This window comes from Puntigrus tetrazona, chromosome 2, assembly GCF_018831695.1.
Source record: "Puntigrus tetrazona isolate hp1 chromosome 2, ASM1883169v1, whole genome shotgun sequence".
Classification (NCBI taxonomy): Eukaryota; Metazoa; Chordata; class Actinopteri; order Cypriniformes; family Cyprinidae; genus Puntigrus; species Puntigrus tetrazona.
In genome coordinates this window covers 19,529,189-19,556,507 of record NC_056700.1, presented here as the reverse complement: position 1 = coordinate 19,556,507, position 27,319 = coordinate 19,529,189, and the positions used below count along the sequence as shown (strand labels likewise).

The 27,319-nt window shown below is 40.5% G+C and overlaps 1 protein-coding gene across 3 annotated transcripts in view; it reads left to right on the top strand.

The window, feature by feature from the left end:
• Positions 1–16,568, top strand: part of epha4a (eph receptor A4a) — a 37,095-nt gene extending 20,527 nt beyond the window's left edge. The window contains exons 5-18 of one of the 3 annotated variants that reach the window (XM_043218972.1): positions 2,747–3,082; positions 4,426–4,550; positions 5,633–5,792; positions 6,207–6,318; positions 8,445–8,503; positions 8,763–8,876; positions 9,031–9,216; positions 12,120–12,181; positions 12,288–12,497; positions 12,756–12,905; positions 12,992–13,185; positions 13,754–13,912; positions 14,263–15,167; positions 15,526–16,568. In XM_043218972.1, coding sequence (XP_043074907.1) covers positions 2,747–3,082; positions 4,426–4,550; positions 5,633–5,792; positions 6,207–6,318; positions 8,445–8,503; positions 8,763–8,876; positions 9,031–9,216; positions 12,120–12,181; positions 12,288–12,497; positions 12,756–12,905; positions 12,992–13,185; positions 13,754–13,912; positions 14,263–14,377 — 1,982 coding nt within the window. In that variant the 3' untranslated portion in view covers positions 14,378–15,167; positions 15,526–16,568. Of the gene's footprint in view, positions 1–2,746; positions 3,083–4,425; positions 4,551–5,632; positions 5,793–6,206; positions 6,319–8,444; positions 8,504–8,762; positions 8,877–9,030; positions 9,217–12,119; positions 12,182–12,287; positions 12,498–12,728; positions 12,906–12,991; positions 13,186–13,753; positions 13,913–14,262; positions 15,168–15,525 lie in introns of all 3 variants that reach the window. The other 2 variants (XM_043218962.1, XM_043218982.1) reach the window with 2 other exon arrangements.
• Positions 16,569–27,319: the final 10,751 nt, after the last annotated feature.

The following is a 27,319-nucleotide window of genomic DNA, read 5'->3' as shown; positions in this document are numbered from 1 at the left end:
AGGAGGAACATATCACTCCAGTACTGCCTGGACTTGTATCAGACTGCAGCTGTTCACTTCACACAACAGTGGAGCTGTTTTCCTAAAGGATACTCACCAAAGTTAAAAACAAAAAAATGTGCTTGACAGTGACAAATTATCGGACGTTTAATTGCAGCTGATGTTATTTTGGGTCTTTTATTCCTACGTTGCCTAATCAAAAACTTTCGTGATTGACTGAAAATGTGTGTGTAGCAGTGAGTTGGGAGGAGCCCTGTCATGATGAGTAAAGATAGATATGTGTGTCAGACCCTGAGGTGAGTCATAGACTTGATAACAGTGTTCTGCTTGTTAAATAGAGACCTGCATTGAAGCGGCAGCAGTCGACGCGCCATAGCTCTGAACCAAGACGACAGGGTTAATCGTAAAAAGCGAACACAAGCGTCAAGTCGTTCATGACACGCTCTTTCTCAAATACGAATCACTCAAACACACACGCACTCAAGCCGGTGTGATCAAAAAAGAATTACGTGATAAATTTATTAAAGATCTCTGGGAAAAGGGCAGAGAGGCACCCAGACCAGATGTGTTCACGGTGTCAGATTTAATAGGTTTTCCAGATCTGAACGATCAGGGGCGGCAGGTGGGGGGAAAGGGCTCTTATGCACCTATCCGCCGTCTGGACGTGCATTTTACGTATCGGATTGTCTTTCTCGCTTTCTATCTCCTCTTTAATTGGAGCTCTCTTTCATATCGCCGTCTGTCGTTCACCCAGAAGCACCCGTCACATACTCAACAGCCAATTCGCTGAAGGCGCACACACAAAAAAACGAGATAAAAAGGCGCTAGGTAGCAAGGGAAGGAAAAAGGCAAAATGCGAGAAAGTGGGGAGACAGACAGCGAAGATTCGCGAGAGAAACGACCCCATTACGCTTGCCGAGCTGAGCCTCTCTCTCTCACCTTATCGTATTAAAATGCAGTGAAGCCAGTAGACTTAATCAGCTCCTGTCAATCACGGAGCGCGTGGCACCGAGCCACCGTGGGAGTGTGCTTGGTTCACCCCACTCTGCCGGGTGGGTACCGCAGTCACATACTTAATACAGGTTAAACAGAGTTTAAAGACCATTTACACTTAAAGCTCAGCCAGGAGGAATTCAATCTAATCCAGACCTAGGTCAGATATGTGTTTGAAGTGTTTAAATGATTTGGAGGATATGGAGATATTTGAAAATGGCTTTTGCCATATGAAAGACCTCAAGGCGAGATAAGGGGACATATCCTGTTTGAATGTTTGTCCTCTTCACTCACTTCATTGTGTTTGATGTTGGATGTGTCATACTTGAGACCACCCATAGGAATGAAAAATGAGTCATTTTTAGCAACATACCAGCTAAATATAACAACTTTGGCTTTGTCATTTGTGTGATCTGGAAACAAGACTACCTGCTTAATTGGCCAATAGGAGATGAGGAGACTTCAGATGTAAAATTTAATTAGTTTTTTTATTATTATTCAAATGAGACCCCTGTGGAAACTTACGTAAAAGCATTTGTAAAATTCGAATGTGCAAGGTTTTCTGTGCAAAAATCAGTCTTGTCATTCTTCTTGTTATTGCAAACTGGTGTGCTATTATTTTAATGATCATAATCAGAAACACACATAATTAGTGTTAATGTTTACGGAGCTTAGTTATTCCTTTAGTTATTTACTTAATGCAGCTAATGAATATGAAGTCTCGCACAGTCACAGGAAATAACTTGCTTCCACATTGAAAAATGTAAAGTGGATCTCTTGCTCCTCAGATTTCAATATAATAAGAGTCACAATAGCCTCACATAATCTGGGGTTTGAAAAGAGATCTCAACAGTTTCTTAGGCTGTCAAGATTTGAGATTTCGGTCTGATTTTCAACCTTTCCCATCCAGTTTTCACAAATTATCTGCCCTATAAGATCCAGATTCATTTTGAATAGTATAAAAATGCTACAGTGAATGTTAACAATTCTGTCACTTCTTTCCATGTTAATTTATCCTCAGGAATTTTAGGACAAACATTATATTCAAGTTCATACATGAATACAGCATAACCAACAACACAATTAAGACTCCTGAGCAATAAAAGAGCAAACTCTAAGCAATAAAATGTTTCTCCGGGCAAGCTTTGTGAGAAAGTCAACCTAGGATTCCTGATTTAGGGAACCATATTTATGATGAGAACGTCATTGCTATACCAAAAATGGCAATGAGGGCGACCAAATTAGCATTTATGAGATCCCTATCAGCAAGTTGCTCAATTATGGAGATGTAATCATTCTCTCTCTCTTTCTCTCACTCTCTCGGGTTGAGTGTATTTCCTTTTTGCGCAGCTAGCACTGCGTCGCCTGTGGTGCTGGTTTGTCATAAATGTAATTATCTTTAAATTCAGCAGCGCCTGGTTTACGAAAACACCACGGAGAAAAACAGCGCAAATGTACACAAATACACACAAGCACACAAACAGACTTGTATCCGTCACAGGCTGTAACATCATCTGCCTGCAGTGGCAATAAAAGGGTGTGTATGTTTGTGTGTGTGTGTATTTGTTTGCCATTGAAGATTCCCTTGCCAAGGGTGTATTTTGAGATCAATCTCTGCCACAGTCATAATCCTGTTTTGTTTGTTCCAAAACTTCCAGACATCACTGTGGCGGAAATGAAACATAAATCATGTGCATATTTTGTCATAGTGTCTCTAAACTGTGTTTCTTTTTCCAAAATTGCCTTTTCGTAGAGCCCCCATCTGCTCCTCAGCACCTTATTTCCAATGTGAACGAGACCTCTGTGAATCTGGAGTGGACTGTTCCAGCATCCTCTGGCGGCAGACAGGACCTTGCTTACAACGTCATATGCAAGAGGTGCAGCTCTGACGGCCAGCGCTGTCAGCCCTGTGGCAACGGCATCCATTTTTCACCTCAGCAGCTGGGCCTACGCACCACCCGGGTATCCATAAACGACCTGCAGGCCCACACCAACTACACCTTTGAGATCTGGGCAGTCAATGGGGTCTCCAAGCAGAGTCCCGGACCAGAACAGGCGGTGTCTGTGACGGTTACCACGAACCAAGCGGGTAAGTGTGTGGTTTATGTTTACAAATTATTGTTCGACATGATATTCTTATTCTTATTATGACTTCATTAAATACCAAGCTGATGTTGTCATGTGATCTGGTCACAGGCTGATGTTTTGAATTTGTCACCACAGTCCGATACAGAACATAGTCATCAAGTTGGTAATCAGCTTCCCGTCTGTGAAAGTGCTCTGTCTTATGTCACCACAGAGAAATTTCTAATTACTTCTTGTCTGTTTCTGTCAGAATGGATTTTTATGACATTAAACCGCATGTCGGGTCAAATTGCGCATATGTGCATTTGTTGGCTGCTCACATTTGTTTGCGCTGAGTGGACTATTAACTTTTACAAGGTGTTTAATTTCGGGTTCTTGAGAAAGCGTGAGACAGGAAGTGCCTTTTTGTCTGGCTTTGGGGATTTTGTGTGTAGGGCCCCTAGGAGTGGGGTCTTCCAAGAGTCTTTCTCACCATCTTTGTCTTTTGCTGAACTCTGATAGTAATAGACATCACACCTGTCTGTACACTCTTCAAACAGACCTTCACTCCTGACCGTCTGTTCTTAGCTTTTATAACCCCATATATTGGGGTTCAGCCCTATAGCACTGAATCACCTATTGGTGCTTGCTAATAACCATATCATATCATAACCATAGTAATAATATTTTTGCTATTTCTAGCCACCACCAGAATGTCCTACCAGCAGCCCTAATAACAAGCTATTGGTGTTTTTGCAGCCACTTAGAAAACATTTAAAACTGCATAGCAGCAAGTTGCCTTCATTTTTGTCAGGGAATGTAAAAATTAAGCTAATATAAATATGAAACACTGATCTGTTTATAATTATAATTTTTGTCTGCGCTGAGGAATTGAGCCAGGATTGTTTCATGGTCTGGCTTCCCCTTTGGCAACTGTAGAGTGTCATTGATAAAACCCTAAAAATTACAGATAAGCAGCATGTGCTCCCTAGATGACTACATCAATGGACCTTCTGTAGTAGCAAAGTGGAATTATGAGAGAAGGAAAAGAATCAGAAGCACTTGAGTGATCCTCACAGTGGAACTGGGATGATGATATAATGGGCACTTCACTTCAGTGATTTGATGTTTTTCTGGGGAGTTACGAAGCTGTAATCACTGCATTTTTTCAGATGCTAACCTGTGTAGCTTCCAGCGTTTATTTGTTTTTCAGGTTTTCTCGGTACAACAGCACAAATATCTCCCATATCATACCTTCTCATTGCTTTATAGCAGTAACATGTTTATATTTCTTTGAAACAGACGGGGGGTCGGGGTTCTCCTAGCAAATACTAATCTTTTTCTCTTTGTGTTTTTCTCCTCCTCCAGCTCCCTCTCCAGTTACCACCATCCAGGCCAAGGACATCACCAGACACGCTGTGTCTTTGGCATGGCAGCAGCCTGAGAGACCCAACGGAGTCATTCTTGAGTACGAGGTCAAGTACTACGAGAAGGTGAGAAGATTCATGGGAAAGCAGTTTCCAAAATTTTGCCCTGGTGAAATTATCCATGTCAAAATGACCAGCAGAGATGGTCACCAACATATGTTTTGAATATGGGTGTGCAGCCCCATGAGGATTCGTAACCAGCTTGGTCAACCTACTTAACCAAAAGGACATTGCTCGTTGGAAACATAAAATTTTGTGTGTGTTTTGTAAGGTTCTTCATCCTGACAGCATGAGATAAGAGATATATTTTTTTAAATATAATTCAGGATTAGGCCAAGTGACATCATTTATGAATGGTAGCTACAAATGAGAGAGATGCTTCTTTGAAACTGCAGATTAAGATGTTGCAATCAAGGTGAAGCCTTCACTTAAGTCCTTAACATGAGCCATATGATGTCAGGTACATCAAAAGGAAAGAGCTGCATTTTAGTTCATGGCCAGACCAGACTCACTCACATTCACAGCAGGAGTGTGGTGAACCGGCGGGTCAGAACAGCATGGGGTGGATGGACAGATCTAGGGTGAAGCATACAGGCCGTTGGGATACAGAGAGGATAACAGCATTCTCCACTCTCTGCTCCCGCTGTGTCTTCCTCTGGCTGACTGATTACAGATTGCAGCAGTGGTCAGATTCTTTTCCCTTACACTCTGAGGTTTTCCATTGCAAACACACACTGACACACACACAAGACCAAGACACAAAAGTTCTTGTTTCGTGATCCAACAATTACAAGCCAAACATTAGGGGACATTGAAAAAAAAAAACAATTAAACTTAGTTCTTTTGCTTATTTTGGTTCAAACTTGACATCGTTTAAGTGGTTTGGATCTAGTGATGAAACAAGGAAATTTTGAACAAGCAAAATCAGGTTACACCCAAGGGAGAAAGCGAAAACAAAGATGGCAACCTTGTTTTTGTACAACGAGGTTGCGGTTTTTCCTACAAAAGCCTGGCTGTAGTTTCTGTGTCAGACATTAAACAAATCTCTCTTCCATTTTGTTTTATCAGTGTTTGATTCCAAATAAAACAATCCTAATGACCAATTCCACAAGTTGGTTCAACATTTCCTGTTCCTCTCATCCAATCAGGATCAAAATGAGCGTAGCTATCGCATAATGAAGACCTCGTCCCGAAGTGCCGAAATCAAAGGCCTGAGCCCACTCACCTCGTACGTGTTTCATGTGCGTGCCCGCACCGCAGCCGGCTATGGAGACTTCAGCGCCCCCTTCGAGTTCATGACCAATTCAGGTAGGTTTCCATCTGTGTGCTACTGAACCGACAATGGCAACTCTTTGTTCCCACAATTAGAGGCTCGTGTTGAGTTTTAGGGTGGATCAGCCATTCATCCGGAAACTATTTCTCTAAAGTAACATAATTATAGCCTTTATGTATGTTTTCCTTTTCTTTACGATAGTTTCTTTGTTTGCTCACTACAAAGTCGCTGGTATTTTTAAAAGCACTTTAAAGTAAACTCTGTAATGAGTGGAATGTTTCAGAGCTTTGATTCTTGGTCATTTCAGCAACTTAAAAAAACAGGATTTGTTCCTCACTGATGAAACAAGGCTCTTCTATACAAATTCAGAATGCCTGACAAATTTAATCTGACACTTTAAATAAGAATTACGCATTTAGGATTAACTTTAATGTTGTTTTTCCTTTCAGTTCCCTCTCCTATCATCGGCGATGGTGCTAACTCTACAGTGCTGTTGGTGTCTGTGATTGGCAGTGTGATTCTGTTGCTCATCTTCATCGGAGTCTTCATCATCAGCCGCAGGTAAGCCACCATACCCAACTGGATGTCAGTCGTCTCACAGATACTGTCTGAATCTGGAAGCATTCCTCCGTCTTTCCCCTTGTCCCTGTGGGCATCTCTGTCACCTCTCCCTCACCCTGTCTGTCATCCTATATCAGTCTTTCTATCTGTTGTGCTCCTGCTGTCTTCCCCCCTCTCTACCTGTCCATCAGTCTGGTTCTCACGGCACTTCCTCCTTCTCTTCCCCGCTCTCTCGCTCTCTTTTTCCCTGTGGTGTAGGTAGTGGTATTGTGACAGGCCGTTGGCAGCTCTGCCTGATTAGTCTCCGCTGTGCTGCTACGGGTCTCTGTGCCGTGTGTGTCGAAATCCGTAGGGAACACGTACCATTCCCAAGGTAGCCGAGACGCACGGCAGGGCGGCGTATGTGCGCATACGTGTACGTCTGTGTACTGTACTCAATCAGAGCGACTGTCATACTCCCACGGGCAAAACGTCATGGTTGCTTTGCCTTAATCAAACAACTTTTTCTTGCCAAACTCTGAGCTAGCTATGCTCTTACTCCACTATGGTTATCATCAGCTACATTTCCCTTTCATAAGGCCTCCTCCTATTGTGTCCCATCGTAGTTTCCCAAGACCAGGGTGAGAGTGTCCATTCTTACAGTGGTTGATATTGTATCATTATCAGCTGAGATAAGCATCACCCTCATTCAGGGTGAAAATAACAATCCTAGCTAATGAATGGGGCTTTTGTTTTGGCCAAGCAGCCATTAAGCACTTCCTCAGTGGAGCCCTTCAACGGGAGACAAGACTACACATCCCAAGTAGCTCTCACCTTTGGCCCGCTCTTCTCTACCTTGAGGGGACACCAACCGCTCGATTGTGAAGATGAGGAAGGGGGTTGCAGCCTTGCACAAAGCCTTGGGTTCCTCGCTTCGGTATTTGGATAGCACACCTGATAATCTTCTTGTTCCTAAAATAAACGTGTACCGACCGTTTGGGCTGATGGCAGGGCCTCCTCCTACGAAGGCATGGCCCCCTGCAGGCAAAGCTATTTCCAGCTACTGCAGAGCGTTCAGGCGTTAAAGCCTGGCCCTTTCCTCCTGTTCTACCTGTGGATATGCCCCTCTCCCTCCCTCTAGCCTTTTCTTCCTTCACTAGCCCCAAACCTTGGGGGCCTTTGTCAACGCCAGAACGCACTAGAAAAACAATAACAGCAGTTGTGCATTCCCGGCCGAGCCCCCACTCTCTAAATTCAGACAGGTGACCCCATGCCTAGCAGGGAGTCTTGAGCTAGGGCAGCATCCTGGGTGGGGTTATTATCTGTTTCATTACTTCTCTTCTGCTTCCTGCGTCCATGCAGAGGGGTCACTGGTTGGCCCTAAGGGGTCAGCAGGTGACTGGGTGAAATGGTAACTTTGAAGGTGGTGCATACTAGCTCCTTTATGTCATTGTGGACCGATGAGGCAAAATGTTTTTAGGAGAAGGGGTGGAGTGGTTTCAAATGGGATTTTGTTGCCGTTTTGGCCACTTGATAAGTGTGTGTTTACTCGTCTGTCATTCTCTTTACCTCATTCCTGTTTGTTCTTTATCTGTCAATCTCTAAATGATTTCAGATGAAAGGCCTGTGTACATGGTTCATGAGCAAACCTTCTTTCTACTTTGATATGGTGTACTCTCTCTGTGTGCAGCTTTTTAAGCATTACAGATTTTTACAGCCCCACTTTTAAAGAGGGTTAAAGGGTTATTCAATACTTTGACCTGGTTTAATAACTTAGAACAGCATGTTTCGTAATGTACCGGCCCACCATTTCTCACACGTGCCAGTTACTCTTTTTTTGTATGTTTTGTAAAAAGTAAATGTCAGATTTGAAATAACATTCATCACTAACCTTGAAAGTGAAAAGTCTGTTTTAGGATTTTTTTTAATAATAGTTAAAAGTCAAATCATTTATGCAAACATTTATGCAAAACAGTTATTTTACCCATCTGACTTTTAAATTGCACTTTGTTATCCAAAAACGATCATATTTTTTGACATTGTAAAAGAATTTCAGTCTTTTTTTAAAAAAGACATAAAAAATAGATATCTTATTTATGATTTATCTTTCGTGTGATTTAAAATCTCTCTCATCTCTCTGTTAACAGGAGAAGCAAATACAGCAAGGCTAAACAGGATTCTGATGAGGAGAGGCATTTACATCCAGGTAATTCTGCTGCCATGTAAACATATATAAACAATGACACGTTCTCAAATATGTATGCATCATCTAAGTTAAAGTTGTAACTAAGAAGAGAAGTTTGTTTGTTCTCAATGTGGTAGAAGACAGACAGAAGCCAACAAGAAAGGGAGGAGAATGGAAAACAGATGTTGTATATTCATCATTTTGTCTGTCTGCCAACTATCCTCCCCTCCTTTTCTTTCAACCTCCTAACATGTAGGCACCTCTCTCCGTCTCTCCACAGGGGTTCGGATCTATGTGGACCCCTTCACCTATGAGGACCCCAACCAAGCAGTCCGTGAATTCGCTAAAGAAATCGACGCCTCCTGCATCAAGATTGAAAAGGTCATCGGCATTGGTGAGCAAGAGACCTGCTGTTTTCCTTTCCGTCTGTCTCAGACTGAGTGTAGCTAGACCACAACTGTTGCAGTGAAATGTTAGCCCACCGTTCCAGAGATATCTCATGGGTCATTATGTACCACAGACATTTATGATTCTTTTTCCGTTTAAAGGAGAATTCGGGGAGGTGTGCAGTGGTCGTCTCAAAATGCCTGGAAAGCGCGAGATCTGTGTAGCCATAAAAACCCTCAAAGCAGGATACACCGACAAGCAAAGGAGAGACTTTCTGAGTGAGGCCAGCATCATGGGCCAGTTCGACCACCCCAATATCATCCGACTAGAGGGAGTCGTCACTAAATGTGAGTCTTTTGAGTGTTTTTAATATGAAAAAGCTACTCGTCTACTGTGACCACATCCTTTCAAACAGATTTGTTCTGGTTTTGCATATCATTTGCCAATCGTGACCTCGTTGATCTCACAATTCAAGCAGTGTGCTTCAATGTCTATAGCCATCTTTCATGAAAAGTCTTTTCACAAAGTGATGCATGATAATTTTTTTTTACATTTCATTTAATTAAATTACATTCTTTTTTATTGTTTATTATTTCTTATTTAAAGCATGAACCTCATTAAACAGGTAGGATTTATATTTTATAACAAGAAGCAAGACTTTATTATTTATAGTAATACTTTTATTACCTTGAAAATAAATAATGAGTAATAAAGTCGTATGCGGTTTTGCTTCTTACATAACTTTTAACAACTCTTTCGTTGTGTGCCAAGCACCTAATACGTTTACATATTTTACTGGAAAACAAGACAGAAATACTTATTAAGAAAAGTATTGTTTGCTATGTTGCCAGCTTATTTGGCCACCCATTGAAGCTCTGCTGTAGAGCTGATGGTTTTCATTTCTTTAGGTTTTTGACTTTTGCTTTGACTTTTAACCATCAAAAGCCGTTTATTAAAAATTGGACCGCTTTGCTTCTATTTTATTTATTTTTTTACTATTGATGTCTGCCTCCTGTTTGCATCTTAAATGCATTTTGGAACCAGGCTGAAGAAATGACGTACTCTCCATTCCTTAATTTGATGAAAATCAACCCTGTCTTTTGTAACGCACCCTTCCCATTACCAGAACGGAATCTTGGCCGGCTGGCAGACCTGACATCAAACCTTTTAATAACTTGTTATTGATTGAAAGTTGACTCTCTCATATGTGTGTTTAAGAAACCTCCAGGGTGTAGTTGTGGCCAGACCTCACCGTGCATAACAAATATGAGGAGGACCTGGTGTGTGTCTGTGTGTGTGTGGTGTGTGTGAACGTGGAGCTGGAATTTGCATTAGATGGCTTTGCATTTGACAGCTGGACTGAAGAACACCCTTAGTGTCTTCTGACGCTGATGGCTCTTGTGCTGTCTGGCAGCTCAGGAGCTCTGGAGAAACACAAAGATGAAGATGTGTGCATTTTTTTGGAGTTTGTTTTGGTAGACTGCATGGAAGAGAGCTGCGTTCATATACAGGGGCTTCTGCAGACATGTAACAATCCCACAATCCCACGAGTCACATCTTTTCTCCAGACAGCCCAGGCAAATCCCCATGCTCTCTGATGTATTAGTGAAGACAATGCCAACAGATGGGTTACAGAGAGAGAAAGTGAACAGGAGTGAAAGAGAGAGCAAAGACAGAGACATAAGAAGCAAAAGAAAGAGCACTCGTGGAAAAATACATGAAAAATATTAATGGAAATTGAAGTACGCCATCAAACATGAAACATTAGTTCGTTTTGATAGACTTTTTGCTATACATGTCCGTTAACCAGACCAAACTGAATTGGGACTATTTTGTTTTATTTTAAGGTATTAGAAAATGTATGAAACCATTGTGATCAGAACTTTTCCTTTAACAGTACTGGTGTCTCATAGTTGGCTTAGTTTGAAGCGTTGGAGTGCTGTTTGTTATTAGCAGCTCTTCTCCCATAATCCTCAGCATGGCAGAAGTAGTGTCTTCAGGATAACTGTTATTACAAACAGACAATGGCAGCCCTCTCGTAGCCTACGCCTCCAACCGGGCCAATTAAACCTGTTAAATAAATTACTAATGATGTAGAAATTGTCCTAAATAAATAAAGACAAAATGCCCCTAAGCCTTAGAGAGCGGGAGAGAAGCAGGATGCCAGCCGTCTCCGCAGAAAGCATTCACAGACGGGCTTGGTGGGCGCAGTCTTTTATGCGCTGGCATTAAATGCAAGATTGTATTTGCATAATGAAGGCACCGCTTGAACACTGAAATGATTCCTCTGAGGTGAAGCGCGTATGTGTGTATGCGTTTGTAAACGGCTCTGTGTAGGTGTGTGTGTGCGTGTGCCATTGTCCTCTTTTGTGAAGCCCCTTTCGGCTCTGTGAGAGGGGCCTGCGTTGCCATAGCATTTCCTTGTCTCGGTACTGACTGGCAGGTAATGTGGGAATCCAGCCCTGATAGCCTCCAGCAACGGCTGCATTCAGTAAACAAACCCACACAGAAATCCCACTCGCAAATAGGAGCGAAGAGGAAGAGAGGGGGGAGTGTGAGAAAAGAGGAGGGGCTAGCAGACTGACACTTTAAGGCTTGATTGGGAAGTGTCATTCAAATGTGCTGATGTGTGCAGAGTGCCTTGAGTGCATGCAGAAAAAAAAACATGAAATCTCTGCATTTTTCAATGCACTTAATGTTTTTAGTCACTATTTGACTGTTTTTACTCTTGAAGACAGATGATTGAAGCAGATAATTGGTTCAGGAACTAGATCTACAGACTCTGATTGGTTCTAAATAGGACAAACTACAGCCAATCAGGTGCTATTATGCAGCTACAAAGGATCGGCTTGCTTCGTTCTGTTCAATGGAAGTTGGAACTCAAGTGAAAATTAAGTTTAAGCAAATTAAATTCATTCATATGTTAAAGTTCCAACATATATATAGACTAGCATTCAAACTTTTTAAACTTGTTGGATTTTTGTTGTTCTTTGAAAGTCATAAAGCTGAATATTATTTATATCAGCAGCCATTGCTCCAGTCTTTAGTGTCACATGATCCTTCAGAAATCAATCAAATGTTGATTTGGTCCTCAGTATTTGAGCAACAGTTGTGCTGCTTAATTTTTTTGTGGAAACAATGATGCATTCTTTTTTCACAATTTTTATATGTAGAACAGCATTTATAAGATTATTCTGTAACATTTTGTCACTTTTCTCTTACATGCATATTTTTTTTTCTGTCTGTTTAGGTAAGCCAGTTATGATCATCACTGAGTACATGGAGAATGGATCCCTTGATGCTTTTCTTAGGGTGAGTTTTGTTTCAAGCACCTCTTTTTGGCCCTGCAGTCATTTAGTGCTTTGGTGTACTGTATTGGCTTAAATATTATTTAACTGTAAATGTTTCTCCTTTGTAGAAGAACGACGGTCGGTTTACTGTAATTCAGCTGGTGGGCATCCTTCGTGGAATCGCTTCAGGGATGAAGTATCTATCTGACATGAGCTACGTTCACCGTGACCTGGCAGCTCGCAACATCCTGGTGAACAGTAACCTTGTATGCAAAGTGTCTGACTTTGGCATGTCTCGAGTTTTGGAGGAAGATCCAGATGCTGCTTACACTACTAGGGTAAGTTTGATGCATATTATTTATTTGCAGCCTTGCGTTTGCAGCCCTAACTCAAGCTTTAACCCAATATCTTCAGCGTTTAACCTGCATGTGCTTATATGAAGTGCTATTAATTTAAGTGTAATAGAAATTACTAACCCCAAAATGAGTGGTATGTATGTGTGTGTGTGTGTGTGTGCATGCGTGTGTGTGATTAACCCCCATGCATGTGTTTGCTATCTCTTTTGAAAGGAAATAACAGGAACCTATCAATCACAGGGAGGCAAGATACCAATTCGCTGGACCGCTCCAGAAGCTATTACATACAGGAAGTTCACCTCTGCCTCTGATGTATGGAGTTACGGCATTGTTATGTGGGAAGTGATGTCATATGGAGAACGGCCATACTGGGACATGAGTAACCAGGATGTAAGTGTTGGACAAATTGGATTCAGAGCTTCACTGTATACATTTTCAGCTGTTGTTTAACAGTTTTGGATGTTCCTTTGTTTCAGGTTATAAAGGCAATTGAGGAAGGCTATAGACTGCCTCCTCCCATGGACTGTCCAGTTTCTTTGCACCAGCTGATGCTGGACTGCTGGCAGAAAGAGCGTGCCGAAAGGCCAAAGTTCAGTCAAATTGTCAACATGCTGGACAAACTCATCCGCAACCCCAACAGTCTGAAAAGGACAGGAGGAGAGATAGCCAGGTAATAAAATACATCTCACATAAGCCAAGTGGCATCTTGCCAATCTTGCCAGGAAACCAATCACAATTTTGGTGCAATTTTTGCTGCTTTCTAATACCTTTCAGTATATTATTTTATATTATTTTATACATTAATAAGATAAAATAAATAAATAAATAAATGTGTGTGTATTACTGCAATTTTTATGCAATTTCCAAATATTTATTTTTTAAAATATTTTTATTACATTTTTTCATGTAGGTGTATATATACATTTATCCACTTAGCTTAAAAATTGCCTTAAAATCTTAGCTCAGCTCGAATGGGCATGTCTCTTCTCGTATAAGTCATGTTTTTGGTTCCAGTGTAATTTTTTACCGGTGATAAATTGGTGTAAATGCTTTTTTAGCTGTGGCACATAAGTGCATGTTACATGCATGGCTTGCAGTGTTATATAAACGTGTTCCAAAGAAGTGATGCTCACGGCAATAAAATCTTTTATAGTTCTTTTATACGTTGTTCAAAGTGGGCAACACAGAGCCAGCCCAAACTCTTGGGGCTCCTAACTAAGGCTTTACTCTGTTTGTAGACCCAACACCACCCTCCTGGAGCCCAGCAGCCCGGAATTCACATCTACCCTGGGATCAGTTGCCGACTGGCTTCAGGCCATCAGCATGGAACGTTACAGAGACAACTTCACCGCTGCTGGCTACACCACTCCAGAGGCTGTGGTCCACATGACACAAGAGTGAGTCACGTGAACAAAAACTGGGCATTCTGAGGGTGTTAGGAAACGTGTGATGTGTGTATGTTGGCTTTGAGAGAGCTTTTGACTAACACAAGAGTTCTTAAATCAGCGCTCTGGGATAGGCGGTCCTGACGTATGACTTCAGTAGTCACATTTCCGTGCAAAACCCCTGTAGACGCCAACAAAGCATTGAGAACTTCTACTTTGGCATTCAAATGTTCAGCCAAGATCCAGTTCTTAAATTTCATGTTAAAAGCAAATGAGGAGAGAGGGATAAAAAAAAATAAACCAAATTAGACCAAATCAAACATGTTCTCATCACGTCTGTCTTTTGTGTTTCTTTGGGACAGAGACATGGCGAGGATAGGGATCTCCTCTGCCGCACATCAGGATAAGATCCTCAACAGCGCGCAGGGAATGCTGTCCCAGATGCAACAAATGCAAGACAGGATGGTTCCTGTCTGAACCCATGGGATCAGAACACACAAACTCGAAACATACTTTGGACTTCCTTTTTTATTTTGGTTCTAAGAAAATCCATTTACCTCATCCATGCACTTTAAATTAAGTTTTGGGGAAAAGTTCACACACAAACACAAAAAAAACAGTTTTCAGAGGAACGATACAGCACTTTTTTTTCTCGATAATGCCATCCCCGCCGTCCAGTCAAGAGGATCGTCCCGCGCTGTACTGATGCTCTGGATATGATTGTAGGAAGCTTTTCATTTCAATGAAACAACAAAGGAGTTTCTTTGTTTGTTTATTTGATTTTTGTATGTATGTGCCTGTAAGTAAATGTATAAATAGTACTGGATTTTTTTCGTCTGCTCCTGCCATTTCACGGTTACTTGAGTGAGCGGCACCTGGCGGAATTTTTACGCTCGAAATGGAGGCGTCAGAGATAAAGATTTTATGCACTCTTTAACGCTTTTGTTCCGGAGATTTCGGAGAGGCATTCATCTTCCCAACGTCCACAATGGAAGACCAGCTTTGGAAGGTCTCCAGGTCTCCCACCCTCAGAATGGAATATCTCTCTACACTCCACAATTCTTCACACCGCTTCACTTGGCCAGTGTTGGAATAGAAAAATCGGTCCTCAGTTTACATCTTTCTCTCTCCACCTCGCTTTCCACGGTTTTCCCCCGCTTCATCCTTGCCCTCTCTCTCCTCGCCTCTCTTTCTCCGGAGACCTTCGGCGGGCCGTGAAATCAACACATGTCTCCCTTGCTGGAAGTTCCATCAGAGCTGAGCTAAGGTAAGCACAAAGTAACAAGTCCAACCCAATGTTTATGGGATCTGCTCTACTTCCTCTCCGTCCCCTGCAGTTATTTATCCGCTCATTAGTTGGGATTAGAACCAGTACAGATGAATACAAGGGATATATATTGGTGCCATTTGATGAGATGAGCTCAAAATGAAAACTGAGCCAAAAATGGGAAATGTGTTTTTCCCATGCTCCCCAGCAACAGAGCAAACAGAGCAATTTCAGTTTCCATACTCTGAGGATTACTTCAATTAATGCTGCGTTTGTGTGTCCTGGTCTGTTTACAGAACGCGCTTTGAATGCCTGAATCATAATCATTTTCTCTCTCTCTCTCTCTCTCTCTCCACAGAGTCACCTTCACACATCTGCTCCGCAGCGATATCTGCTGAGCAGACTCGCATCCATTGCAGTTTCAGTAACTACTTTTACTTGACACCGGGACAAAGGACTTCAATTCCCATGATTCCCAGCAAATGCTGAACGCTTCCACGACAGCAGACTGAAAACATGACAAACAACCCGAGGAGCGGTTGAAGGCCCTTCGGTTGTCTCCTAGGAGATTGGATGAGAGATATAATGAACATTTTCATTTGGTCTCACTTTTGACAGGAAAAACTCTCCATTCTCAGTGCAGCGTGTTGCTGTTTTCTTTGAAGGATGACGGTTTGTTTTGAGGCGCGTACACAAAGGACAAAAGCACATGATGTGTGCTAAGACTGCAGAACTTTGTGGCTACTCTCTGGAGACCGACATACTGGAGTTGTTTGCTATATTCGCTAAGCCACTGCTGTTCTTCGCTTCTTACCAATGCTGGAGGTTGTAACTAAAAAAACACAACATTTATTTGGGTCGTTTGACTCTTAACTGAAAAGATTTCAATGCTAATTCGAATAGTCTGAATGTGGACTGCAAGAAGAAGCACGTTCTTTGTACCTAAAATAAACTTATTACAGGAATGTTTATAAAAAGGGAAAAAAAAAAACTTTTAACATTTCAAGTGTGCTCTGTTTCATGTCAACCATATCCATCCGTCCAATCTGAGAGACTTTCTTCCCATTTCATCTTTCGATAATCCCTCCTCACCTGTTTAGGACCTGTTTGGAATATGCAATGAATGTGAGAGGAGAGAAATTCAATAGAATGTACCGTGCCAAGTCTCCTAATGTAGTTTATTCTGGAGGAACACTAACAAGTCGCATTTTTCCCAACAGATCTAGACATTTTAAGTTTAATGTTGTGCATAATTGTGTCATCGTTTTCCTTCTCTTCCATTTTTTATTTTATGAAATTAGGTACATGAAACATGTCATTTATTTATGGTCTTTTTTATCTAGTTTGTAAATTGTAAAATAGAGCTATGAGAGAAATAAATGATTGCCAAGTGCATTGTAATTAATGTCTAAAGTGATTTATGTGGCTAATTCCGCTAATTCTCCGAAACGGATTGCTGGAAAGGTATTTGGATGGGCCGTCTGATTAGGTATTCTCACATGGAGAGAAACAGATCTACATAAAGTGGCAGCCGAGGGTAAGAGCGGACAGTTGGCTCCAATGCTGGTCACATATTTTTATTGCATTCTGGCCACAGTTGAAACGCTTGAATGTGGTGATATAAACAGGTTTGTTGGCTTTGCCAGTAGCATTCAGATTATTTTGAGTTTCTCTTCTCCTTTTCACCCATCATTCCTCTTCTCGTCTTTTAGCCTGAGCTTGAAGTAAGTGTTTGTGTAAATGCTGATTGTGAGTAAAAGCAGCTTGGCAGGGATAACCAACACATTAAAAGCGTATCAAAAATAAGAAAAAGAAAAAAATGAGAAAATTCTCCACTGAAGAACAATTTCAACAATCAAACCGTATTATGGTTGAAGCGGCAGCAGAAGAGGGGGCTGCCCAGTGAGCGCCTGCATTTCGTCAGCCTTTTTTTTTTTCTCCCCTTCCTTTTTTTTTTCTTTAAACTTTTTTCCTGTCCTTTCTGCACTTTGAATGGGCTGTAATACAGCCGCTTTGGCACGGTACGCCTGCTTAATCAGTAAACATCTGTTTCCCACAGCCGTCCCAGTCGCGATGAGGGCTGATTGTGGAAAGCCTTTGATAAATAAAGGAGGGAGGGAAAAAACGAAGAGAAAACGTAATTTTAGAATCCCAGAAAACCCTGCCGTGAGCCAAGCAATGTTTTTCCTCTGACAATCATTCTAATGAGAGATGCATTCATTATGCATGTATTTAGACGCCCGTCAGCCTGCAAAAAAAAGAGAAGGATGGAGAAAAAGAAAAAAGTTTAAACTTTGCTCAGGAAAGACTCACCAGCCTGAATCTGGTTGATATGTAATGAGGAAAAGAAACAGCATTCCAGCAGGATGAGAGCAGAAACAGAGAGAGAGAACAGGAACTAGAGTGTTTTGATAGCTCTTGATGAGGTTTAACAGAAACGGCGTGGACCAGGACTTAGACCCTAAGAGGGTGGTGAAGGACAGAGTGTGTCTGAGAATCCAGAAACAGCTTACAACTGCAGTCTGAGAGAGTCATGCTACAAAACCAACCATGAATCCTTGTTTTAGTCCTTAAGCCCTGGACCATCAGGGCATGAGCCAGACCTTACATTTTATATGAATCTCTTCTAGTGTCTGTCCTCTGTGAGATCTGTGTATTGTAGTACTGGCGTCTTTTATCAGCTAGATATCAGTCTTTTTCAATAGCCACTTTATCAGGTCTTTTCAGCGACTTCCAGCACATGGATTTAAAAAAAAAAAAAAAAAAAAAAAGGAGAAGGGAGAAAAAAAGTTGAACAAGGAAAAGATTAACAATCGAAATTCGGAGCAGCAGCAGCAAATGAACTCATTCCCTCTCTTTCATCTTGTCCTATCCCAGACAAGCATTGGAAATGTCTTGAGTTTTTGTTAGTAAAAAAAAGTGAGATGGGGGAAAAACATTCAAGTAACTTTGTCTTATTTTTCAGGTATAAAAAACGTACTGTGGCTCTGGCAGATATGTTCTCACTTGAGCATAAAATGAGCATTATATTTATTTAATGATTGACTGATGTTTATTACTCAAGATTGAGGGAACCCAACCCAGGCAATATAACCCATATTGGACATTGTTGTTGAGGTTAAATAAGTGATCAAAACTGATCCTCTCAGCTCTGTGACAAATGGTTGGTGGGAACTTTTGCATTTTGGATTTCCATAATCAGGCTTAAGTTGTAGGAGACCTCTGGTCCAATAATCCCTAAATAAACAGCTTGTGTGTGTGAAGACGGTTGTCTTGACCTCCCTTTTAACTGAAGATCTAGACTCTAGATCAAGATGGCATTTGAGGACACATTTGAGTGATAAATTGCAGATTAATCATTCAAATCTCAGCTAAAACATTTATCAATAAGTTAAGAAATACATTTACCTGAAATGTAAGGTTTATTTGTTTAATTTAACATGTATAATTCCTTATTTGCTAATAGATTATTTTGCTACATTAGCAAAATAATCTGACCGAATACAGAATTAACTTTTAAAGGGTGATGTAACTTGTAGGGGTCGCCTTGACACATTTCTGTTGTGGTCTGTGCTTATTGAAATGCATTTCTGCATGCAGTGTTTGGTTACACTGAGTACTTGCAGCACGTGTTGTTTAACTAATTTCTTTTTTCTGAAATTGCTAGTGTTTTATTTCTATTTGCATGTGTTTTCTTGAGCTCTCTTGACCACTTTTTTTTTCACAGAAAACCATTTTGAAGGCAGACATTTCAAACGTGACCTATCATCGTGCTCATCGTGCTTCTAAATACATGAAGGGGATTTTTAACTTATCGCTTGATGCTGAATTGCGTTCAATACATTATCGACAGTTCATGCCTATTAATATGTGAGGTGTATAAGAGTGAGTGATTGACTTTGGCTGTGTGCACATGCTGCGGTGAGCTTCATACAGCCCTGCATGATTAATGAGAAAGAGATGACAAAGGTAATGAGGTTTGCTTAACAGTGTCATACTCACCCACAGGCTTTTACCGGAACCACACATCTAATGGAGAGAGAGATGGAGAGAGCAGAGGGGGTTCAATGCAATTAAAATCTTCAATTTATTTTCCTTTCCCACTGTCTCTCCACTGTCATTGCGTTGTATGTAGAGTCTTTTCATTGCTCATTCTTCTGCACTTCTACTCTTCATTTGCCACTCTCTTGAGGATTTTTGATTGATTTTACCAAGCTTGTTCTAGGTTTAATACACATACAAACTCTGTTTCAAAACCTAGTAAGCTGCTTAGCTGTCTGTCTTCCACATAGCATACTAAATGTAATGGAACCTCTGATTTGGAACACTTACATAGCAACTCTGCACATCACAATATTAAAACATGAGAGACATTTTTTTTACTTTTCTGTGTTTGTAATGCAATGCAGGGTGAACAATTTTTTCCACAAATTTTCCAAAATAAATATAGGGAGAGAGGTCAAATCACTCCCTCAGAAACCCTATTATAAAAGTTTTAGTGTTTACATTTTGTAATTTACCAGGCTATACAGTAGTGAGACAAAGGTATTTTAATTACAAATAAAAACCTTTGCTAGATTTACATACATTTTTTGGGAGAAAGTTTCATCACAATCTGCAAAAAATGTCTATGATTACCAGTAGATGCATCGAACCCCCTCACGAAAGAAGAAACCTGTCGTGTTTACAACTGTGCCAACGAACACTTATCAAGATCAACTAAACACTGGACTTTTTGAAGTTAAATATTAAATTAAATTAAAGTTCACAGCATAGCATCCTTAAGAATATGTTTCAGGATTTTACCCACTAGTCTGTTATTTTAGCGATATTGTAAACCACCAGTCTGAAGGTCTGGCTACTCTAGACTAGTTGCGTACAATTTCTAAAATGAGGTCTAGGTTTGGAACAGGGCTGTTGACTTTCTTTCTAGGAACAGGTGTTGAGTTATTACACAAGCATCAGATTCAAAAGCATTTGAGATGCACTTGCGCTAAAATTGCTGTTAGTCCAGAATGACGTTCTGAGGCAGTTATTTTCTAAAGCGTTGGCAACACAGTATCCTCATCCACACTCCAAACAGAGTTTGGTTTTCTATCAGGCTAAAATGCTGCAGACACCACTGCAGCCAAAAAGCAGTCCGCTTAATTTCTTCTCTGTTCAGTGATAAGTATTTATGAGATTGTGTAAGAAAAACCCAGCAGTATAAATCAGACGCAAGCGGGGGTTTAGCTTGTGCCAGCAATCTTGAAATTCTCAACTTAGGAAAAGTTCAACAGATCCATCTTTATAATGCAACAAAGCCCTGGAACCTTTTCAACCACAAAGTGTGATATAGAGAACACTTGTGTGATTCATCAGAAACGAGAGATAGAGATAGTGATGGAGCGAGGGATAAATACAAAGAGCCAAAGAGAGTGAGGGAAATGTTTGGACAAGGCCATGAGCTTAGTGCCTCGGTTTGCATGTGCACCACAGGACAATTCATACAGACCGTTATGCCAAAAGTCCCCTGCACTGAGCGCAAACACATTTCTTTTCCGAGGCTTTCAGGTTTGCCGTGGTCCAAGACCAATACTGAGGTGAGCTTAAGTATTTCTACAAAACTCTTTCTTTGTCAACTTCTGGAGCTTATGAAACAGGATTTATAGCCAAACCCTATACAAAAAGGACAAATATGTATGAATTACGCACAACATGGAAGAAGCAACCCACAGACCGTCCTGATTATCTCTAGCATGCGAAACATCGCTCGGTCAAAAAACACACGCTGCAATCAAATGGTATTTCCATCCCGTGTTTTTGTTGAAATCTGTCTTCCAAAGTGAGCGAGAGAGGACGCTGCGCTGGTCTGCAGTGGTCTGGCCGCTGTCCATTTCTGACTGCGGGGACAGGGGGCAAATGGAGGGAGAGAGAGAGAGAGGCGAAGAGCACGAGGGAGAGTGGAACGGAGAGGGATGCTGTGAGCCGTTCTGTTGAAACGTTCAGCGGTGGAGGGAAGCCATCTGCTGCATTACAACAACCTGCAGGAGAGAGAGAGGTGAAGGAGGTAGCGTAGCGCCTCAGGTAATGATCTCACCCAGGTTGGACTAAAACAAATGCACACGGTATTCTGCTACAGTGACTTCAATCTGCTACCAGACATTTATGAGCAGGTGACAAAACGGCAGCCAAAACAGTACACGCACACACATAAAGTGAAAGATGACCGCATCCCAGAGGAACACTTCATTCCTGAAAGGTTGCTCTTTTAAAGCTCTGGAGATGAATTGTTTCTTTGTAGTATCAATGTTTCTTAGAAGCATTGCTTTAAAGGAAAAAAAATCTGAGAGACTTATCATTGACATACATTGATAATATATATATATATATATATATATATATATATATATATATATATATATATATATATATATATATATCAAGGCTTTTTGGATCATGACATGATTAGTTTTAACCAGCAAGACTTTCTTGCTCAACCAGCAAAATTAGAAATGTTTTGCTTGCGAACAGCTTGGCTATGCTTGTCAGTAAACTAGGCTAGCATCAACTGAGCACTAACTAGCATCAACTATCTAAACTGATGTTCTGACTAACTGAAAATTAGCAAAAAGAATAGTCTCCATTCACTAATGTCATTGCTGCTCGAAAGAAATTATGGAGATTCTAAAAAGAGATTTGGAATGGTCTCTATTTGCTATTATTGTTTTTAGAAATAAATAATAGTAGAAATAATATTAGTAGAAATAAAATAATAGTGAAGGAATCTCATTTGTCTGAAAAAAGCTTAGTTTAAACTGGAGAAACAGCTGAGGTATTATAGACATTTTATTTGAAAGGAAGTCTCAATTTGCTCTCTATTTAATCTCTTTGCTGCAGAAAAAAAGAATGGTTTTCTTATTGAATAAACACATCAAATTTAAAATCTAATTGCTGTTATCCATTTGACCACTAATTACCTCCACTTTTTACTTATTTATATAGGTAAAACACTAAACATTAAGAAGGTTTGTCATTTGTTTCAGGAAAAAGAACTGCCTGTATCACAGTTCTGTCACCGTGTCAGCTGTATCAAAATGACATGGCCCCAACTGCACAATCGTCCATGAAAACGCAGAGATAAGGCCATTGTTTACAAGGAGGATGCTTTATTTGGAGTACATCATTGACATTCCCATTCGGTGCAAGTAACAGAGATAATATGGAGCCAATTGCCTCGCTCCAAAACTGGCATAAATATTCACCAGCCCTGCCCGCACAAAACAAATTGATTCCACATTCAAGGTTACTGATAAGATAACATCCGTGAGTGAATACCAATCTACCTCCCATTGACTGAGCTAGGCTGAATTTGGTTGGGTGGGGGAAATCTGCACGCGTTGTGTTGTTGAATGATGAATGGACCAATTGAGTCTGCAGAGTTCTATTACTTTCCATCATCAAACGAAAGTTGCTGAGGAGGACTGCTCTCCATTTTAGAGCAGGAACAGATTATGCATACAAAATGAGGACAGAATGAACCTTCGCCAGCTACGACTGAAGCCTAAAGGCTGCCTGCTTCTTTGTGTTCGCGCTTTTCTTGCTCCATTATTTTCCCTGACCATTTTCTAATAATGTTATCTCCCTCTAAAATTTACTATCTTGCAATGTATGTTCATACCCCTCCCCCGCATTCGTCTTTCCCGCTTTCCTCCAGACTTCTGCTCTTCAGTCAGCGTCCCCCAGGCTCCGACTAACTCCAATATGTGATATAAATATCCCCAGCATTTAATCTCTATGCTCTTTGAGCCTTCTTCGTGGCCGGAGGTTTCTCTATGCTCTCCTAGTTCTCCCATGTTCTTCCCCTCTAACTACCGAACAAGTTTGATCCACTAACTGACTGCAGTACTGCAAGGCAGAATTTAAGAAATATTTTTTTAGTCCGCTCACGTTTCTACTGCATGATTTGCTCACATATTTATATTATACATACATATTTTTTTCAAGTAGAAAATGTCATTGCTTAGACGAAGAAAATACTAAATGATTTTCATGTTGATGGGTCCTACATGCATCTTCCTCCAACGCAGACCGAGCGCCATATTAGAACACAGTGAAGCTATTCTACACATTTTTCAGTTCTACCAGCGTAGTCTGACTCCTGAACTATCGCTTTTATATGCCAGCTCTTTTTAGTAAACCACTAACAATCTGTAAAGGCCAACCAAGTCAGATTCTCATGCGAATAACCTTTGTAAGCTAGTTGTAGTTATCGAATCTCAAATATAGTCTGCGTCGGAAATTTCATACTCTCTGTGTAGATGCTTCTTTTGAATAATTAATTGCTTCGCAACAACATACAACAGCATGTTCCATATGCTAAGATCAGTTAAATGTAATACAGATGTAATGCATTAGACATATTGTCATGTGACAGAATTTTTGTGACCCCATCGGCAGAGGTTTCGATTTCAGTATCCAAGTATCAATTTGTTCTGCATTTATTAATGTCTAGAAGATGCAATTGAGATCTCGTTTGTGATTTTCTTTCCTTCCAATGGTTTTTAGTGTTTCTGTTGTTCCTCATCCACCCACCAGTCTCTCACACTTTCCCTCTCTCTCCCTATCTGCATTTGTCTTCACTTCTCTCTGTTTCTCTCTCTCTGTGTGTGCTGATAGATCGGTTGTTGTGGGTTTGCTGACAGCATCAGCACGCAGACAGCCCGGTTTATTTATCTCCTCTTCTGTCCCTGATCCATCTCCGCTGTCACACACGGTCCTGCTCGCCCTAATCACCGCCATCTGCGAGCGCGAGGGAGAAACAGGAAGCCACACTCGGACATGTGACCTTCTGCCGCCACTCGCCACGGCTAATCATCGCCCGTGTTATCAGCTGTTGGAGAGTGGGAGTGTGAAGGGAGACGGAGAGAAAAAATGATTTCATGATGAGTGATGTTGCTTTGATCGATGCAATTCAAATTTCATAACCTCAAATCTTTTAAAGTGGCCACACGGCCCGAAAAGGTCAACCATCATAATAGAGACAAGGATAATTTCACTTCTTGAAAATGCAATTTAATTTGGATTCTCATCACACTACAACAGCTTGTTATACGCTGATTCAGAGTCCAGTAGTGCTGGACTAGGTGTGCTTAAGGTTGACACGAAACCGTTTTAATTCCATAATGTGTCATATTTTTAAATAGAAGGAAATTAAATGGAAAATTGGAGGTTATGATTTGGTTTTGACTATAGAAAATTGATTGGACTGTAAAACAGAATAGCTGCAGGCTGAAAGTTGACCTTGGCAAAATATTTATTTGCTTGTTTGTTTAATTATTTATTTACTTTATTCTATGGCATATAATATTTAAAAACAACAACAACAGTGGTTGGGTTAAATGTTTCCAGCCTTCTGGGTAGTTTAGCTCAGCTATTTATTAAAAGTGATTATATTTATTGTTTAAAATGAACCCCAAAAATGTTGCAATGTAACATTTATTAATATGTTCAATAAATTAAAAGATAATTTTTTCTTTTAATAAATGTTAACCTTTTAATTTATTGCTGATGACTGTTTTTAAACAAAAGCTGAGTTAACTGCCCAGAAAACTACCCACCTATCCAGCAGCCCAGTTGCTGGATTTGGCCATATTCCATATTGCATAATCAAAATAAATGCTGTAAGAAGGGGAAAAAAAAACTTTTTGAATTTCTTAGTCAAATCTAAACATCAGTGCGGCATGTATTTTGATTTTTTCAAACCAGGCTAAATCAGAGCATTTATGAGACATTCAGATTTTAAAATATAAACTTTACATTTACATAACCAACATTAATACATAATAATAATAATAATAATAATAATAATAATAATAATAATAATAATAATAATAATAATAATAATAATAATAATAACCATTCCACACAACAATATTTGCAATGTGAAATTAGAAAGCTTACGGATTTGATTGATAGCAAATCTGTCACAAGAATGTGCCGTTTATCACAACCACATAAGTAAATTCTTATTATTCATATTTCAACCCAAACAGAAGAGAATTCTTGGCTTCACAAGAAACATTTTCCACTCACTACAAAAGTGAATCATTTAAAATAATTATTTCAAAAATACAGAGAAAATACTTTTTGTTTGAAATGATATGCATCTAATAGCAAACGCATATTAAAAAAAAAAAAAATCCATTGTGTTTATATGGAAAGTTTTGGTGTATAGTGTAAAACATCCTTTGGTTTTTAATATTCTTTGCGTTGTGTATTTTCATAAGCTAGTCAGCAGGCAGAGCTCTCTTCTCTGATGCTAAACAAACACTGAGCTGATCTGTGCATGCGGAAGTCGGGGGAATTTAAGTGGAGCTGGTGTCTTGTGTGTGTGTGTGTGTCTGTCAGGACTGCAGCGTACTATGTGTGTGTGTATCAGAGAGGGTTTGTTAGCCTGCGGGCGGTCCGGTCGGGGGACAGCAGGAAGTATCTGCACTATGCATCTCGCCAGCTCACTAAGCCCTGTGAGTATTCATAAAGTTCTGATCCAAGGAAAACAGATTACAGATCTTGTTCTCTTTCTCTGCCTCTGCCTGCCACAATTATTCCCCCTGTGCTATCAGAGGTAAAATCATCCCTTTTGACACACACTTTACCCTCGATGGGAACACAAAATAACACAGCGCGATGCAAACCAGACCAACGTGCTGGAAAAAATGGAAGGGGTGTGAAAAAGAACAGACAGAGGGATGTAAAAAGAGAAGGGCACGGGAATGAACGAAGACCCGGAGAAAGTGAAAGAGACGGGGGAATGGAAGAACAAAGGTGAGGCTGAAATTAATGTCTCTTTTCCACAGAGAGTGGTGTCAAAGACAATGGCAATGAAAAAGAAGACGTAGCTAAATGGTTGAAGATAATGTGCAGCTTTGCGCAGGCTGGATCTCGGAATGTGTGCGTGTGCGCGTGTGTGGACCTTCGGCCAACTGCTGATAAAACTCCTGCTGAGGGCTGCAGGGGTCTGATTTCATTCATCCAAGGCTGGTAGCTGAGAGTTGATGAGTTCGGCTCACAGGTCGGCAAGGATAGTCTTTCTGTGTCAAGATTGGCTCTGTTTTTCTTGGCCTGAAACAGCATCTCATTGGCCCCGTGCAGCAGGTCATCTGTAGCAGTGAGTCACTGTCCATCAGATTATCACTCCAAACTCACCTCTCCATGAGGACTTTGATGTGGTTTTGCTTTTTTTTTTGGGCTGCAGTATAGAGAGGTCAGGGAATTATAGCTAGGACCCACATTGCCTGCACGAGTGCTGTGGCTTAAGGTGCCAGCATTAGTTCTAGAGGGACAGGATTTTCTCATATTTGTCTCCTGAGAAAAACACCCCGGTAATCACAAAACAGTTTTCTCTGGATTTTCAAAGCTCGGATTTATCAAAATACAAAAGTCTGATAATTCTATATGAATTAAAACATTTAATGTAACTATTTCCCTGGAAATCACCGTTTTATTGATTTTCAAAAATATGTTATTTCCAATTTTCAAGCACCCTGTAATCACAAAATTGTCTCTGTTTGCGAAGCTCTAATTTGTCAAGATACCAGAATGTATCAGAATCGAATGTCGGATATTGTAGATTTTCAAAACAGGGCTTAACAATTTTTCAAATCTCTGATTAAGATATTCAAAAGTACGATCGATTTTAACTTTCCATAAAGGCACTAGACCATGTCTCCAACCATAGTGTCGCTTCCTTGAGAAAATCAGAACAATTTCACAACTGCTGAAATCTTTCCTTGGTTGTGCTGCTGTATATCTATGCTGTTTATTTGTTGTTTAGATCAACTTTAGCAGGAACCTTATTTGTATTCTCTGTGCATACATTCATTAAAGTACTGCGCCCGGCTTCAATCAGTCTTGTGCTGCCTGGTGTCTGTGTATGTGGTGCGTGTGTGTGGACGTAAGCATTGACTAATGGAAAAGAGAGTCGTGACAATAACGATTAGAGCCGACCCTGTCCCTAATGTATCTCCCACACAGAATGAATGCAGAATTAGGAACAGTCTTGAAACACTGCAGACAATGTCCAGTGTTTCAAAGAGCACATCTATCTATCTATTATCAGCCAAGTAAGATGAGGTAGTCAAATAAGTAAGATAACCCTTCAGATAACCCTT